This window comes from Parambassis ranga, chromosome 14 (genome assembly GCF_900634625.1).
Source record: "Parambassis ranga chromosome 14, fParRan2.1, whole genome shotgun sequence".
Classification (NCBI taxonomy): domain Eukaryota; kingdom Metazoa; phylum Chordata; class Actinopteri; family Ambassidae; genus Parambassis; species Parambassis ranga.
The window spans coordinates 12510844-12527745 of record NC_041034.1 but is presented as its reverse complement, the minus strand read 5'-3'; the positions used below and the strand labels follow the sequence as shown (position 1 = coordinate 12527745).

The window sequence follows — 16902 nt, the reverse complement described above, 5'->3', positions numbered from 1 at the left end:
TGTTCACTTGATCCCATGGTGATCTGAAAGACAATAGACAATATTCCTGCCACAGTCGCATTGATATAGAAAATTTGTTCTAATCAGCTATAATTGTTAGAAAAAGTTTTTATTGTCCCTATGAAGTTTATGTGTATCAATCCTGAAATGTTGATTGTTGAATGTATTTTAAATAATGATGGATGGATTGGTACTTATTATTATTATTTGGTTGACATGAAAAAAATGTCAAAAAATCTTATCAAGCTTTCCTTTATAGAATATCTGTGGGTCTGTGGGTTCATAAGCAGGCAGAGACGACAAACAAAATACTCACTGCATTTGCCCTAATTTGCCTATGATGTCATCTTTTTCCTCTATCTCACCTGTGATTGGCTCACTGGCACAGCATCTGCTCAGTCTCATGGCTAGTGCTTCTAGCCCAAGGTGGAGGCCTATCTGAGGCTCTGTGAATCATGGCTGGTTGTCCTGACAACCCCTGTAATGTCGATTCCTTGCAGGAGAGTAATATGGCTGTTCTGTGGACAGTGTTCACTCAGACGGCGAACCTGATGATCACAAAAAAACACAGTGTCTCAGAAACCTGTCAATCACATCAGAAAAATAAACTGCAATTATACTATAAACTCTGCCAAAAGACATAAATTGCTTAGATTATATTGTAAAATTTGATAAATGTTAGTAAATATCTGAACATTTGACATCTGTGAAGAATCAAATATATCAATCGTCTATATACACACATATTTTTTTAAATAAACCAAACTAACATAAACAACAAACAAAAATTATTTCAGCAGTGACAAACATACTTTTCAAAGCAGACCAGAGGTTTTGCCCAGGCTCCTGATAGTAAAAACAAAAGAGCTGCACAGTTCCTGAATCTGACAACACACGGCAGAAAAAACACTGACCATATTTCACATTTTAGGACATTTATCATAATCCCCCCCTCATAAGTTAGACAGCAGCGACTCATTTATTTCCAATGCTTATGACCTCCACACATGTGACATGCAATTATGAATGGTCTGCGTCAGAGTGGAGCAGCCTCAGCAGGCATTTGGCTGAAGGGAACCCTTGATCAGTCAGCTGTTCATCAAATTTCCAACACATGGACAGACAAAACACTCTAAAACATATGACCACACTCATCTTAACTCACAAGTCTTTGAATTCCAGAGAAAGCCATGGATGCATTAAGCTCCAGCAGGATGAAATCACCTTTGCGTGGTGGCAGCGCTGATTGATCGATTTGTGCCCTCTGATATCACTTTATTTTTTTGTCCTTGGATCAAAGCTCTCACAGCTTTCAGCCTTCACAACATTTATGAGGCCCTAGAACATAACACACATTTGCTTATATGAGAGCACTGAGCTTAAAAAAAAACCTGGATTGACATGCTTACAGTGGCCCAAGAGAAGAGCAAGCCTTTTGTACTCTGAAAGAAACAACCTGCGATGGCACCAATGATTAGAAAGGGCACAGACTCTCCACCTAAGCTGGTGTGTTTTTTCAAAGCCGTGTTGTTGTTGCTGTGCCCTTTAGAAATGCTCAACCCATATCTGCCCATTGTAAGCCACGGTAGACGAGAACACATAAAACATTTTGATGACCCACACCCTGGATAGAAAAACATCTCTCACTGACACACCATATAAATATATTTACATGTATTTACAATGTCTTGCTGCATCATTGAATTATGCAAGATTTTGCTTCAATACAGTTGTTACTGTTTACTCAGACTTATATGCAAAGTACATCATTTCCTAATGCCTGACAGTAAACGCTCACATCAGGCACTGACAGGACAACCTGCAGCTGCATCTCAGAGGAGCATGATTTACGTACTAGTATCTATAGGCTGCTGTCAGTGATCAGGTTTATATAATGAATCCTATAAATATCCTTGGAGGCAGAGCACATCTCCGTGGTGACATTTTGTTATAAGCTCTGTCTGGAATTTAGTAGTGTTGTAGGCAGAATTGGGAAAATGGCTTCCAACTCATCTGTTCTACAAACAGCACATGCAAGTTTCTATATACAAATGCAACAATTGTGTTATTTGTTTTTATTTTCTGCTTCTCTGCAACATCTTCATCAAGAGGTGAAGAGTTTAGAATCTGGATTGATTGATTGCTTCTGTGTACAGGTGTCTTTTATACATGTAATGAGCTGAGAGGGCTCTCAGTGTCAGCTCCTGGGAAAAAGGAACTATCATACATTGCTACAGTGTGTTCAGTAAGTTATATTTTCTCAGAAGCATTGCAATCCAATTCAGTCTCTTTAATCTGATAGTGATTTTTTTTGGCTTACCAACTCAGTAAGGCCCGCCAGAAATTCCATCAACAAAACCATCCTACAGTTTTTGGTTCATAAAATTAATGTTTGCAATGAAAATGTTGAAATGCCGTCTCTCTGTCTTTGTGCAGCATTTTCTGATGAGCCTGAGAAGAATGCATCACTGTGCAAAATGGAAGGAAGGAAGGACTTTAAAATGATGGGTTCTCTGGTTTAGAATCAAATAATCATAGCGCTGGTCAATCACTGGTGTATAATCCATATCAAATTATGGTTTAGATTATCATATTATGGCGGAGCTTAGTGTGTCCTGGGAGCAGAGGCAGAGGGAATCTTCACTGAGACATTCAAGCCTCACAGGAAATTATGATATATGAGAAGAGGTGAAGTATTTGTACTGTAGGTGAATCCCACTTAGCTTAAATGTGCCTTTTCAGGTTTTGCATACAGGCACAGTGGTGCACTGTTTAACACTGCTGCCCCACTGGTTCCTGGTTCGAACCTGCCTGCTAGCCAGGCCCTTTCTGTGTGGAGTGTACATGCTCTCCCTGTGTTTGCGTGGGTTTTCTCTGGGCACTCTTGCTTCCTCCCACAATCCAAATACATGCATGTTAGGTTAACTACGGGCTCCAAATTGGTTGTAGGCGAGAGTGTGAGTGCAAATGGTTGTTTGTCTCTTTGTGTCTCAGGGTGGCCCCACAATAGACTGGCAGCTTTTCCAGGGTGTACCTCGTGCCCATCGACAGCTGAAACAGGCTCGAGTAGGTCGGGGCAGGTTAAGGGGATGGATAGATGGATGGTAGCCTGACTGGCTACTTGGCATGTAATGGATAATGGGTCATACTCATCCATGCTGCAGCTAAAATCATAATCAGGAAGACTTTTTGTGTGTGTGATGGCACAGCAGAGATGAATAATTAAGGTTAGTAGGTCTCTACCCTGCTGATTATGGGTAACCTATTGATAGGTTACTCCAAGAGCTCATTAAGTCTGCTCATTTTTTTCAGAGTGAAAAAAAAATCTGGACAGTAATGCCAGCACTGACAGCCAAGCAGAGTAATTACAGATTACAGCATGGTTTAATGTTGTGCACTTAACACCTTGGTGGTTCTGCCAAGATTTTAAATGTGGGCTGTGCTCATTCAAAGAGGATGCTAAGGTTAAGAGGGTGATTATTATGACAGTGTGTGTTTTGAATCATGATTGGTGGTGCCATCAAACACAGCTCAAACGGTCACATCTGTGGTTACACACAATGCGTAGCTGTTTCAATGTAAAAACCAATAGGCCTACATGATGGTATGTGCTGATAAAATAAGATATTACAAGATTTAATTTGCAGTGTGTGTGTCCACAGGAAATGATTAAATCTAACCAGCAGAATTATATAAATATGCATAAAGCCTTTAAAGAAATGATTTAGAGTTTTATGTTTGTGGCTAGAATTCCAGTGCAACACTGACACCCTTTGATAACCTCAGGCTTGTCACACAGTCTGGGGAAATCCAGGCTGAAGGGGATTTGTGGGATTTTTATTATATTTGTGAGACAGTGAAATCTACAATATACAAACCCATCATATTCTTGCATATGCATTAAAACAAAGCTGCTCCAGACTGACATTTGCATGTAGAGCAGAGTGATTGTAGTTTAAATAGTAACAATATTTTACTATATTGATCCATGATTGGAAATTAAGGAAAAACTCCTAAACATCAGTTCTTCTATATTATTTCACCATGAATGCAGCGTTATGTTTATCATTCAGTGTGTGAAATTCAAAATACTTTTAATTAGCAAGGACACCAGCCCTGATGCTGATACATAGGGACACACCTTTGCATGTAAAACAGGTGTGCATAGGCGAATAGGGCAACTCTGAGGATTTGTGAGTAAGTGTGTGAGTGTGGGCTGTATTGGTTGGACAAACACGAGCCATCTTCCTTCATGGATAAGCACAGACCGCAGCATATGCATATTCACATCACCTTTCCTGAAATCTCTGTGTTAAATTAGCCCCGCTGCACTCTTTAACTCTGCTCACTTGCCTGTCCTCAATCAAGCCTTGTGTCAATATTAATCAGCGCATGGCAGCCTTGCATTGGAGCACCTATCAGCTCTCAAAGGGCAACACAACACAAAAGTACTATCCATGACAACACTGGTCTAAACAGGCCCCTCCCACTGACAGCTGGCTCATTGTGTGCTGTGGCTCTGAAGCGGCCTTGTTTCCCTTTGCTTGGACAGTTCAATAACTAATCTCAATGCAGCCAGCAGCATGTAGCTTTGAAAATGAGCAGGGCAGGTCCAATGGAAAGTCATAATCTGCTTGTCAGAGTAGTGTCGGTTAGCTGGTAGGGAACCTTGTTAGTTCACATGAGGATGTACTGATGAGTCACAAGAGTGGCTGAGCAATATGAGAATAGGAATAGGATATACATCTGGGGGTATTTTAGTAAAAGTGTCCATGCATGTAAATGACATTTTGACATGTCATTTTTTTCATGATCTCCATCCTTTAGTGTATTCATCCATCTGTCGCGTCTCAGACACGCATGTCATCATGGCTTCACTAATTACCACAAGAAATGCACCGCATCCCCTTCTTATACTGAAGCATGTGACCTTTATTATTACACTGATGAAAACCTTGTTCTATAATTTGCACACATTATGGTGCTGGGAAGTCCGGTCTTTGCTGTATAAACTGATTTTGAATGAACTTGGCTTTATCCTCAGACCAAATAGGTCAGTTGAAAATAATCAATCACAATATCTCTAAAATAATCCCCTTGTGAAAAAAGACACTTTAAATAGCATATGTCAGCCTGATGAATGAGCCCTCAGCCAACGGTTGCTTACAAGGACATCACACACAGTCCAAATGCAGAGAACAAACGGCAGAATTGCCCTGATGTTACTGCACATAGGGCACGCGAGTGGCCCCCTCCCTCCATCACACGCAGGCTAATGAACAGCAGGCTCGTGCTCTCGATGGAGGAGCCTATTGGGCCACAAGAACCGTGTGTACTCACCACTTTCTGCTTGGACACACACAAACAATTGGACACGTCTGGAGTGCTTGGGGCCCAAACCCTGAGGAAGGGCAGATGGTGCCCGGAATTGAGGACCGCACCCCCCATTAACATGAGAAAAGAGGGGGGACAGAGGCGGGGAACAGGTACCCTCTCTCTTTTTTTTCCTTCTATAGAGATTAGAGAGAGGGGTGACTCATTTACCCAACAGACTGTGTGGCACTGATTTGAAACCCAATTAGGAGCACGCTGTCAGCTCAACAGCAGAGAATAACTGTGTGGATGTAGTTTAAAAAAATGTCTCATCTACATTCAGAAAATTATCATATTTTTCCTACATTAAAGAGTTCCACATCCTGTTTTTATTTTGAATTTAGCCTCCAACAACACCTGACTGAAGTTTATTTTTAGTACAACTTTAAAGGCAAAGGCATTCCAGGCAGGACTGTATGTAGTTACAGCTGAGTTTTATGATACAGGAGGACTGTTTTGTATGAATATGAGTGTTAGCTGTTTATTGGCTATAAAAGACTTGGATACACCATATATCATTGTTTGTTGCTACGGCTACACTTACCAGGTAAAATGTTATAAAAGCTGAAGTAAATTATTGATTTGTTTCTTGTTCAAATGCACCAGCTTTACATACCTTTAACATACCTTTTCCATACAAAAACGTAATCCTAAAGAAAGTGCATAACAAACCTTAAAGATTTCATTATCTTTTCAAAATAAAACATTCACTGATTCCTTGAGAGCTGGTAGTGTTTTGCTTCTGTCCCCTGGAGGCTACCTAAAAACATAAACAGTCCTGTTGCCACAGCTGCAGAATGAAGAGAGGAGCCTCTTTCTGGGTAAAAAGAAACTGCTCTGACCCATTTATCATACCAATCAGCAATGTGAGCATTTCTCTAAACTATGATACTACTTTCTAAAAATAAAGTATTCTGTTTTTTTGTTATTATAGAATAAACCAACATACTGAAAAAGTAACTATCTATATTTGAATTCCCACCCTAATCTATCTATCTATCTATCTATCTATCTATCTATCTATCTATCTATCTATCTATCTATCTATCTATCTATCTATCTATCTATCTATCTATCTCCACGATCTATGAGTAAAGAAATGTAACAGTAGAGACACAAAATAAGTACTGAGGTTTAGTTCTGCATGTGCACAAGCAGCATGCCTGCAGGCAGCATAATGCAATACGGCGTTCATAAGTGCATATTCTGTCTCCCCCTTGTGGCTGTTTGGAGGATAACTAGTATCTCCTGTAAATGCAGCTGTATTAGTACTGTAGCACCCCCTTCAGCACTCCACGTGATTACTGTGCACCACAGCAACACAAGGGAGAACTTCTAAAATAGTCTAAACTTTATTCCCCTCACAGTTCATAGTTCATCTGCAGCTCTAACATCACGCCTACACTGGGGCTGTAATTAGGTGGGCAAACCTACCTGATTGATTGAAGCCTTAAAGTTGACTGTGAAGGTGCCATCAAAACAAAAGCATGACAACTGGTCCATGGACTGCAGCTGTAGTTGTAGTGACGCTGTGGTGAACAAAATAATATAAGTTTAGGAGCTTAAATAAAGAATTTGTCAATCATTTTTAGCCACCTTAATGCTGCAGTCACACTGTAAGCCTCTGAATTATACAGATCACATCTACACTCCTGCAGCACAAAATCAAACCATTTAGATGCTCAGTAAACAACAATTATCTCTGTAAATACTGTTTATTTTCTGAATTGTTTATAGTGTGAAACTAGTGAGGAGAGTGAAGTGTGTATTTACAGTGAAAGCAGCAGGCCTTATTTAAATATTCAGATGGAAAATGTCACTGCTTACCAAAAATATATAATATATAAATGTGATTGGCTTTTTTTCGAAATCTAATAAAACATGATGCCTAGTAATGCATTATTAGTCGATTAATCGACTAATTTTTTTAGGCCCTGACGTCACATTCAATGTTATTGTTACTGTATCTATTTACGTTTATTGTTTTGCTTTCATCTGTCAAGGAAGCTCATTATAATATCCTAGAGAGGAGTTCTCCGCCCCAGTCATCTTGGGCTTCAGCTCGGAGCCCGGATGCGCCGCCATGCCGACTCTATCAGCGAATGGAATAATTTATTCACCAACCTGCCTGATACTGACCGACTAGGAGTTCACTCCAGAAGTCGACAGGCTACTTTGGAGGGCAGAGAACCATATATTGTGTGTGGACCGACACGGAACGACGGCGCAGCGTCTCTTCGCGTAGCTCGTCAGTGTTGTGTTGCTGTGGGCACGCTTGTGTGCTAGCTACGCTAACGTTAGCTCGAGTGGAAAGAGTGCGGGGTAGTGACAGTCCGGCCGGAGGCGGGGAGAGCTGCGAGGTGAGACTGTTATTTTGATGGTGACTACACTGTTGACTGCACGCGAATAGGTGGCCATCTGGGAGGTAGTATCACTTTCATAAAATGTGAGCTGCGGGTTCAGTAGAGGTCCAGACGGCAGCATATCGACGTGGGTACTTCAGGGTTTGTCTAATAACGCTTTTTGGTCGCAGCGAAACGTTTACTCGACGTTTGAGTCCTCTGGCCCGCGATAGAGAAGCTAGGAGCTAGCTTGCTAACTGTCCAACACAGAGACTCCCAAACTTTTCAGGTCAGTAACCTCTGAGCAAACACGCTTCCGATTTCAGATAAGCAGTCCGATAATGATGTTGTCGTAGAGGCAGATCTAAAAGACACACTTTTGCCAGCATTATAATCCAACGAAAGTATTTTTTGCACCGTCTTCTGTAAATAAAAAGTGCATGACTACCAGAAGATATCGCGTTTTTTGCAGTGCATCTTGGACGTGCAGGTGTCTGGACCTCCCAGCAGTGATCTTGTCCAACTTTATGACTCGATTTAGCAGATTTGATTCTGCGTTATATTTTTTACCTTATACACAATACTCAGTCATTCTTTTCTGTCATTTTTCAGATCCACACAAAACTCCCATGTTTCCATCATCTCTGGAAGGCAAAAGAAATGTCAGTCGATGAGGATACGGCTAAAACTGGCAGTCCACAGGCCAGCTCAACTTCATCTTTCCAGCTCTCCGATTGCACTGGAGGATGCAGCAATCTGTCTGTTATGATGGAAGAAACTGCAGCCACCCCTGACTTTGCAGCTGCCTGTCCTGTCGCATGCACTGCAGCCTCACCAAAACACACCAGTACGACTGACATGCTCACCCTGTCAGACAGCACTGAACAGAGAGCCAGAGGGAACGAGAATAGCATCAATCGTAGGAACAGCTTTCATCATTCCAAACAGCAACAACAAACAAGGCTAACAAAGCGGCGCAACACAGCAAACTTTAGTTTCAAGCATCCGACATCTGGCAAGAGAAGACGAAGAGCCAACTCCGAGAGTGACTCCGTTCTGCCTACCAACTTCCTCCTTGGAGGGAATATATTTGACCCACTGAATCTTAACAGCCTGCTGGATGAGGAGGTCAACAAGGCACTGAATGCAGAGACGCCCAAATCCTCCCCGCTGCCAGCCAAAAATCGAGACCCTGTGGAGATTCTCATCCCCAGGGACATCACAGATCCACTGAACCTGAACAGTGGGATAGCAGACAGCAGCGTTTTGGTGTCTCCCTACAAAAGTGGTGGAAGAAAAAGACACCGCAATAGACACCATGGAGGAGGTGGTACTGGTGGGAGCGGGATTTCAACCTCACAGATGAACCTCACAGAGTCTGGAAAAAGTGAGGTTAAAACTAGCACCTCCACACCGCTTTCTGGCATGTTAGCCTCATTTCCTGCACTAGATGTCTCCAAAGAGTCCCACAGTTTCTCCAGTGTTACAGAAGATTCCCATGAGCACACAGCTAACAACTCGTCCAGCTGCAAGGAGGAGATGACCTCTGTATCTGCAGAGGATTCCACTTCTTCCCTGTCAGCAGGACCAAATCAGCACACAAGCAGGCGAAAACGAAGGCGCAACTCAGGCAAAATTGAGGCCCCTGTGACCCATTCAACTCCAAATGGAAAGTCAGGAGGAGGAGACAGGATTTGTAGTACAGGGGGGGCAAGAAATTCTAATTCTTTTCACACACCAAGGAGTGGTCCCAAAACAGGCGCAGGACTTCGCCAGCAGCAGCAGCCTTACAGCCAAGCAAAGGAGCCGCAGAAGAAGTTCCAGTATGGGAACTACAACAAGTATTATGGTTACCGTAACCCCGGCAACAGTGAAGACCCACGTGTGCGTGTGCTTCGTCCAGAGTGGTTTGAAGGTAAAGACGTATTGGACTTGGGCTGCAACTCGGGCCACCTGACACTCTATATTGCCAAAATGCTAAGACCTGCCCGCATTTTAGGCCTTGATATTGATGGTGGTTTGATACATGCAGCCCGCAAGAACATCAGACACTATCTGTCTGAGCTGCAGACCCAAGAGGCCAGACGTGCAATCCAGGGGGAAAAGACTACTAAACAGGAGGAGAGGACTGGAAATGAGAGTCACACAAATACAGAGAGGAAGCACAATGAAGCTGAGAGCAGGGATGAAAACAGCAAACCAGTGAAAGGAGAAAGTGGCCCTGCAGAGGCTGTAAATGACAATGACTCCTGTCACACAGATGAGACAGGGACCCAGAGGCAGGACAGCAAAACAGAGGAAATGGAGCAGGAAGATTGTGATTCACCACATGCTGATCAGTCTGTGGGCTGCTCTTTTCCTGTGTCCCTGAGGATCTCCAGGGGTCCCATCGCTGCACCTCCACTTACAGAGACACCAATCACACGGCCTGGGAAATTTCCCTCAAATGTGTCCTTCATCAAGGTATGAACCTTATTTGGTGGCAAGGTTATTTGCCTGCATGTCTGCATTTTAAACATTATTATTGGGCCATGAATCATTTTTAAAACACTGCAGAAAGGTGTTTTACAAATATAGCTGTGTGTTGAAGAAACACTGAGGACTGACTGGCTTTACAAGAGATATGGTTTGAGGGCCAACTTCCCTCTCTAAAAATCTTTGTGCCTGTGAGTTAGGGGTAGTTTTATCAGGACATGCAGTGTATCTTATTTGGACAAAAAGCACATGATGTATACCAGAAACACTGTTATTAGGTCTTAGTTGTAGTTTATCAAGGACACATCTACTGTTTTTATTCACTTTATGTCAGCCTTCAGCGTTTGGGTTTGTTATCCTTAGGTTTTAGGAGTCCCTTGGACAGTTTGGCAACGAAAGGGTTACTAAGTAGCCACTGGTGAGAACTTCAACATGGATGCACTAAAGAGGAAGCAGGCTGTGTGTAGCTTTTATATTATACTGTGGTGTGCCTTGAAAATGTTTTTTTAGCCTCTTAAAAATGTAAATCATCAATTATACACCTTCTTGCAGTTTCTGTGGATGTTTTTTCACTCCACTGGCCTCTTGCCTTGCAGGCTTTGTACAGGCAGCTATATAAGCAGAAACCTTAGTGTTTCTGAATAAAATCGATAACTGCCTCCTCCCCTGCTATGAGTATAAGAGATAATGGCAGCGTAGCACAAAGCCGATTCTATATAAATCACTGAAGTGCCTGATATCCCTTTGTCTCCAAAATACAAGATGGATTTGTTGGCAAAATGACAAACAAATCTACTGTGACTGCAAACAAGTGGGCAAAATCCAAAGCACTCACGGTATGTAGGTAAAAAACTCATAGGTCTGTCACCAACATGTTTTTTGGACAAAAACCTTCATCAAGGCTTTATTAAACTGGTAACAAGACTCTTAGTGTCCTGAGTCTGTCTTTATAATCTATCTTGAAAGACAAAGTGTGAGGTAGTGATAGTACCTATACTATAGTTTTCCAAAATTTGATCTGAATCACCATCGGCTCCTTTTGTCATTTATACATTAATCGGTAATATTTATGTACTGTCATTTGGTTTTCCACGTTATATTTAGTGGCTTGTAATGTTTGCAATGATAGGATGTCATTTTTTCTTCTTTTTGTGGAGTGATTGAACAATAATATGCACCACAAGCATTCATATCAATCTTGGAGCATTCTTGGAGTCAAATGTTTTAAAAGAGCAGCAGTAAAATTTGGTGTTGCTAACTACAAGCTTTAATTGACATTTGCATATATTACATGTAACCTCTTTAACTCCCTCAATATAGAAATAGAACTACTATGTTAGCCTGCAGATTCCTACTCTCTACCTCAAACTAAATTTAGTACATGTTAATGAATCTAAGGAGTTGCACAAATAATTTATCTCTTCTCTCTTTCAGGCCAACTATGTACTGGAGAACGATAATCTTCTTTTCACACAGCGGGCAGAGTATGACGTGATCCTGTGCTTAAGCGTTACCAAATGGGTTCACCTTAACTGGGGAGATAATGGTCTCAAGCGGCTCTTCAAAAGGGTCTACAGACATCTTCGTCCCGGGGGCATGTTCATCCTGGAGCCTCAGCCCTGGGAGTCCTACGTTAGAAGAAAGAAACTGACTGTAAGAATCTGAGACAATGGGACAGTTGTTAAACCCGTCATGACTTTTTACAGTGAGTCAGCAGGTCTTAAAGCTTGATTAACTGATTTTGTCTTTTGTCATCTGACAGGATAATATCAACAGAAATTATCACAGCATCCGCCTCAAACCTGACCAGTTTACATCATATCTCACAAGTGAGGTGGGCTTCACCAGTTTTGAGCACCTTGAGGCCCCCAAGTGTTCAGTAAGAGGTAACTGCCTGATAAGTTAAAACAGATGTATTCTCTATGTTATTTAATCTTGTAGTTAAACATCTTTTTTTTTTGTCACAACAGGTTTTCAGAGGCCAGTGTATATATTTCACAAATGACCAACCCTGCCTTGAACGTCACTGAATGTGAGTAGCCTAAACCGCCACCATACATAAAAGCCAGCCAGCTGCATTGGACTACAGGGAGTCGTCTGAATCTATAACAGTTACTCCAGCTTTTTTTGCTGAAGATGACTCAGAAATGAAAATGGGACCAAAGTGGAATTAAATTGTAAAGATGAGATCTGTCAAGAAGAGGCATCTGTCAGGATCGAGAAGTTCTATGGATTTAACTCTGAGAGGACTCTGCTACTTGGAGCCAGAAGTCCAAGCTTGGCCAGACTGGAAGAGTCATTCATCTGATCATATCTTTGGACTGTCCTAGTGCTAATGATGCCCCAGTTTGATGCAGGGCCATAATGTGTGTTTGAAAATCTTTGGCCATATACCTTTACTTTCATGACAATGTTCTGTGCCACAGTCATACATTATACATATTAGGAATTGAAGATAGGGCATACTTATCCAGTCACTTTAACAGGCAACATGTTAATAAGAAAATATACTAAAACTGATTTTTTAAAACAGTGCAAGTATAAATCACACCTGGTCAAATACACGCATTAGGCATTTAGTCAGTGGGCGACACACTATAATACAGTAAATCAGCCACAAACAGTAAAAGCTGATGCATTCTCCCCATCTTCCACACCTAATATGTAGCCTGATTGGTTAATTATATTGAAAATCTGCTTGAGCGCTAAAATAGCTGTAATCAGCACAGTCAAAATGTGTAACCCCACATAAAGAAATGGACATCATGAAGCAATCCTTAAACAATCCAAAGACGTGAAAAAGATTTGTCATGACAGAGAGAATGTTCACATGACATCCACAATGACATCTAGTATAAAGAACACTTTCAAAATACCCCATTGAAAGAGAAGGCAGTCATGAATCATTAGATACTATTATAACGCTATGTAGACATTATTTGAAACCTACATTGAACCTGAAAGTCAAACTTTCCAGGAAAAGGGCTGCTCTGAGTCTGTGCTCTTTCCATACCTTTGGACCTGTTTAAGCTCATATTAGAGTCATTTCATAAAGATTGCTTGAAGCTCCATTTTAATGGTGGGGGACGCATTTGAGCTCTGTTGATACAGACCATGTTGGCTAGGCTCAAAATGATTCAGCACAGAGAGCATAAGCACTATTTTGCATAGTAGTCTGTAGCATGCTGTGATATTTTACAGTTAAGCCATAGCCATATTTTATGTGTTGTGGTGTCGTTCATAAGGTTACAGGGCACCTGAAAGGCCACAGTGAGAATTTCTTTGGAATAAATGGTTTGAGTTACCTTGCAGCATGCTTGATAGCAGGTGAAGCTGTGCCTGGATAGAGCTGTTGTTAAGACTTCCTGCTGCCATGGTTCTGACTGTGGATATGTCCAGCTGTGGCTTTGTGCTGTTTGAACCTGCAGTGCTTTTATGACAAATGTTGTGTTACAGGAGTTCAGAAATACAGCATTTTCAATGCAACACCCAACTGCACACACCTGGTGTTACAGCCAGGAACATTTGACATTTCACAGCCTTAACTACAACAGCCAAAGCACAGTAAAAGCACTTTCTCTCTAAACACAACTGTCCAGACAGGTGCCTGAGCAGCCACAGCAGAGGGTGCACTGACTCTCACTGTGCTCTCTACTAGCAGCAGTCTAACACATAACACATAAAAACTAACAAATGCAAACATTATTAAGAGGTAATGCAAAAGCAGCTTTGAGGTAGGAATTCTTGCTGTGTCCTTTCAGGTGGTCCACACACTGAGAATACAACTAAAGCTTTCAATTTGAAGCTAATATCTTTTATTGGAATCCTGCAGTGTCTTCACTGCAGTATAGGGACATGGATTGCTCCTTAAAAGGAATCTACATAATTTTTAAGAAACCAAATGGAATATATTGTTTGTACAGTCAAATTGTGGTCTTTGGCCTATTGAAGACAGTTATGGGTTACAGAAAGTCTTTGTGATTGTATCTTTATCGGTGTGCACTGAGCCCAATTCATCTACAAGCTTTTATTTAAATGGCAGGGACAGAAAATCTTCCTTTTTTTGTGAATGGATCAATTATAGATTTTGGCATACTAGGGCAGGAGATGATTTGAGAAGATACGTTTCTATTTTAGTAAGTCATCAATGTAAATAAGTTTGCAAGATCTGAACTGCTTTTGTCTTTTTTTTGTCCTGTTTTCAGATATTTGCTGCCAATGTATGAGTGAGTCAGATGTCTGTATGTTCTGAAACAGATCCAGCTTTGTAACAACAAATGAATATGTACATTGAAAAGTTCTGATGTTTTTTTTTTGTTTGTTTGTTTTTGGTTTGTTCTGTCCTGGCAGGCACATGGATTGTTAGATTAGTTATTTTACGTTGTTTCTCTCTCTCTCTCTCTCTAAGGAGTGTTGGTGTCAGTGAACTCTCTTTTCATTTCATTTCATTTAATATGTTATCAATTTAGATTTTTCAAAAATTGGTGTACCTTTTTTTGTCCATCAAGCATTTTATAATAAGTTGTGAAACTGTGATTAAGTTAGAAAATGAAGCTACAGGTTACTTTTTGAATTGAAAGAAAATTGGCCTTGAGCTCAGTCGGCCTATCAGACATAAGACACCAAATCACACCTTTTTGCTAAGCTCAGACAATCTGATTCTCAGGCTTAGATCAGCCCACTGCTGTAATGTCATGGGCATTTTTCTTTTTGCTTTATTTTTTTTTCCTTTGTGCAGGTCATACAGCCAGAGTTTTATTTGAAAAACAAATCGTTTAAAGCTAATCTTTGCTTTGCCACCAATTGAAAGATTGCACCTTACTGTCTTAGCAGTGGTATCTTAACGTGATATGCCTGACCTGTAAGTACAGGTATCCAAGCTAAAGCATGTCTTTGCTGGAGATGTGAAATTACATGTTGCCATATGCAGTGCTGTATAAACGTTTTGTACTGCCCTTGAGGTTCTGCATTAGTTGTGTTAAGTCAGTGTGATTTGCTCTTTTATAAGATTAAATTACATTAAAAACGGAATAGGAGAAACAACTCCCCTTGCTGTTTAAAGGGCTTAATACCAGTAGAAAATATTAGTATCTCTAAAGTTGTGGTGCTCAGATCTTATCTTGAGGTTATAGTAGTGTACAGTGCAATATTTCCTCACTACTGCCCTCTTAGCCAGCCTGAATGGTTATCTGCTCTTTAAATTGGCAAAAAAAGTGTGTGTGGTTTTGAATGTGACAGATGTAGTCATGTGTCATGAGTTAATACATTAGGATAAATCTTACAGATATTTTGAAGGTTTTATTTAAACAAAATATCCAAATTGGTTCACACTGTTTTGTTAATATTGACTTTGAAGGGCACAACATTAAACACTATGATTACATGTTCCATTTTTTTAAACCAGCGCAAGTTTTATAAATGTTTAAAAGTTGTTGCTACAACCTAATTATAAAATGTGAGCAGCATTAGCAAAAAAATAAACCTGATGTAGCTTTGACAAAGGGTTATATAATATCAAACTCAAACTGTACATCTTTTAGAGCACAACACCTGCATAAACTCAAGGGTTGTATGATTGGTAGCACTACAATTCGCCTCTTCATGTTGAATTTGCACTGATATGAAACATGGGAATTAAAGTAGTTTAGTGTTTCTTTTTTTTCTGCAGATAAAGTTGATGTTTTACATGTACCTTAACTTTCCTAGAATCGGTTTTCTGGAAAAACTGTTTAATATGCCCTCCTCCCCATGCCTTTCCTGTCAGGGAAGCTTTTAATTTTCATGCCTCTGAACAACAAAATATATATGAATGTTTCTCTGTGTTCAACATTTTAATTGATTAAAACTGGTTCCAGATTTTGTGGTTCAGTATTTTTTTTATAGCATGTATTGAGCTGTTACTGTGGTCTGCCCTTAAGTGACCATCACAGCATCTCTGAAGAGCTCTGTAACCTACTTTGAAGGAGGTGAGGTAAAAGGAAATCCATTAATTTTATTCATAAATAGGTCAAGGTTATCGGCAGGCAAGAAGGTTTCTTGCAGGTAGTCCTGTGACCTGTTATGTTTTCAGACTGCTTCCCTATAAAGGGAAAATATTATTTTATCGAATTATACAGGCATTGAAAGAGAAGAGAAGCATAAATGTTTATCACTGACATCATTGAAGTGGACATGATTTATACAAATACATAAAGTGTTTATGGTTTTAAAATAGGCTTGAATAATACAAGTAAGTAAGTAAGTCTTTGTTAACACAATATATAACAGGTACTTTACCTGTTGCATCTTGGAGCATTACAGCTGAAAAAATACATCTATACTGTAATAACTTTGTGTTTTAAGCTGTTGCTCTTTGCTTTGTGAAGACAGACGTGTAAACAGGTTTGGGGTGGGGGGGGGTTACCCCTTTGTGGTTTGGTCATGCTGTGCTGTCTGAATAGTACAAAGATTCAACCCAGATGACAATGCAGAGCACAATGCAGTGGCTCGTGTTTACAAATAGCATCCATGCCTTTAACACCTACTAGCCCGGGCCAGCCATCATCCATCTTCAGACCTGAGCTCACATATCTCTGGTCCAACACAATATAATACATACATGTTTGATGAAGTTGTTTACTATGTGTCAGTGTTGTCTAATTTATTACAAAAGGTGTTATGTGTGTTTTTGTTGTTAGTGTGTCTGCTTTTATTTGACATTTGTTTGCAAATC

The 16902-nt window shown here is 40.5% G+C and overlaps 1 protein-coding gene and 1 long non-coding RNA gene across 5 annotated transcripts; one reads left to right on the top strand and one right to left on the bottom strand.

Annotated features, from left to right (window-relative positions):
- Nucleotide 1: 1 nt before the first annotated feature.
- Nucleotides 2–7631, bottom strand: LOC114446636 (uncharacterized). 2 transcript variants are annotated; one of them, XR_003671756.1, is made up of 3 exons: nucleotides 7513–7631; nucleotides 6808–6902; nucleotides 2–548 (listed from the first exon to the last, which is right to left on the bottom strand). It is a non-coding gene; the product is annotated as an uncharacterized LOC114446636 (long non-coding RNA). The 2 variants fall into 2 exon arrangements; XR_003671755.1 differs by having other exon boundaries at nucleotides 7498–7630.
- Nucleotides 7440–15977, top strand: mepcea (methylphosphate capping enzyme a). 3 transcript variants are annotated; one of them, XM_028422302.1, is made up of 5 exons: nucleotides 7440–7733; nucleotides 8328–10178; nucleotides 11625–11843; nucleotides 11953–12076; nucleotides 12161–15977. In XM_028422302.1, the coding sequence occupies exons 2-5, from the start codon at nucleotides 8376–8378 to the stop codon at nucleotides 12193–12195; spliced, it is 2181 nt and encodes a 726-aa protein (XP_028278103.1). In that variant the 5' UTR covers nucleotides 7440–7733; nucleotides 8328–8375; the 3' UTR covers nucleotides 12196–15977. The 3 variants fall into 3 exon arrangements, with proteins under 3 accessions (XP_028278103.1, XP_028278105.1, XP_028278104.1); XM_028422304.1 differs by lacking the exon at nucleotides 7440–7733 and adding an exon at nucleotides 7742–7798; XM_028422303.1 differs by lacking the exon at nucleotides 7440–7733 and adding an exon at nucleotides 7771–8004.
- The last annotated feature ends 925 nt before the right edge of the window (nucleotides 15978–16902 follow it).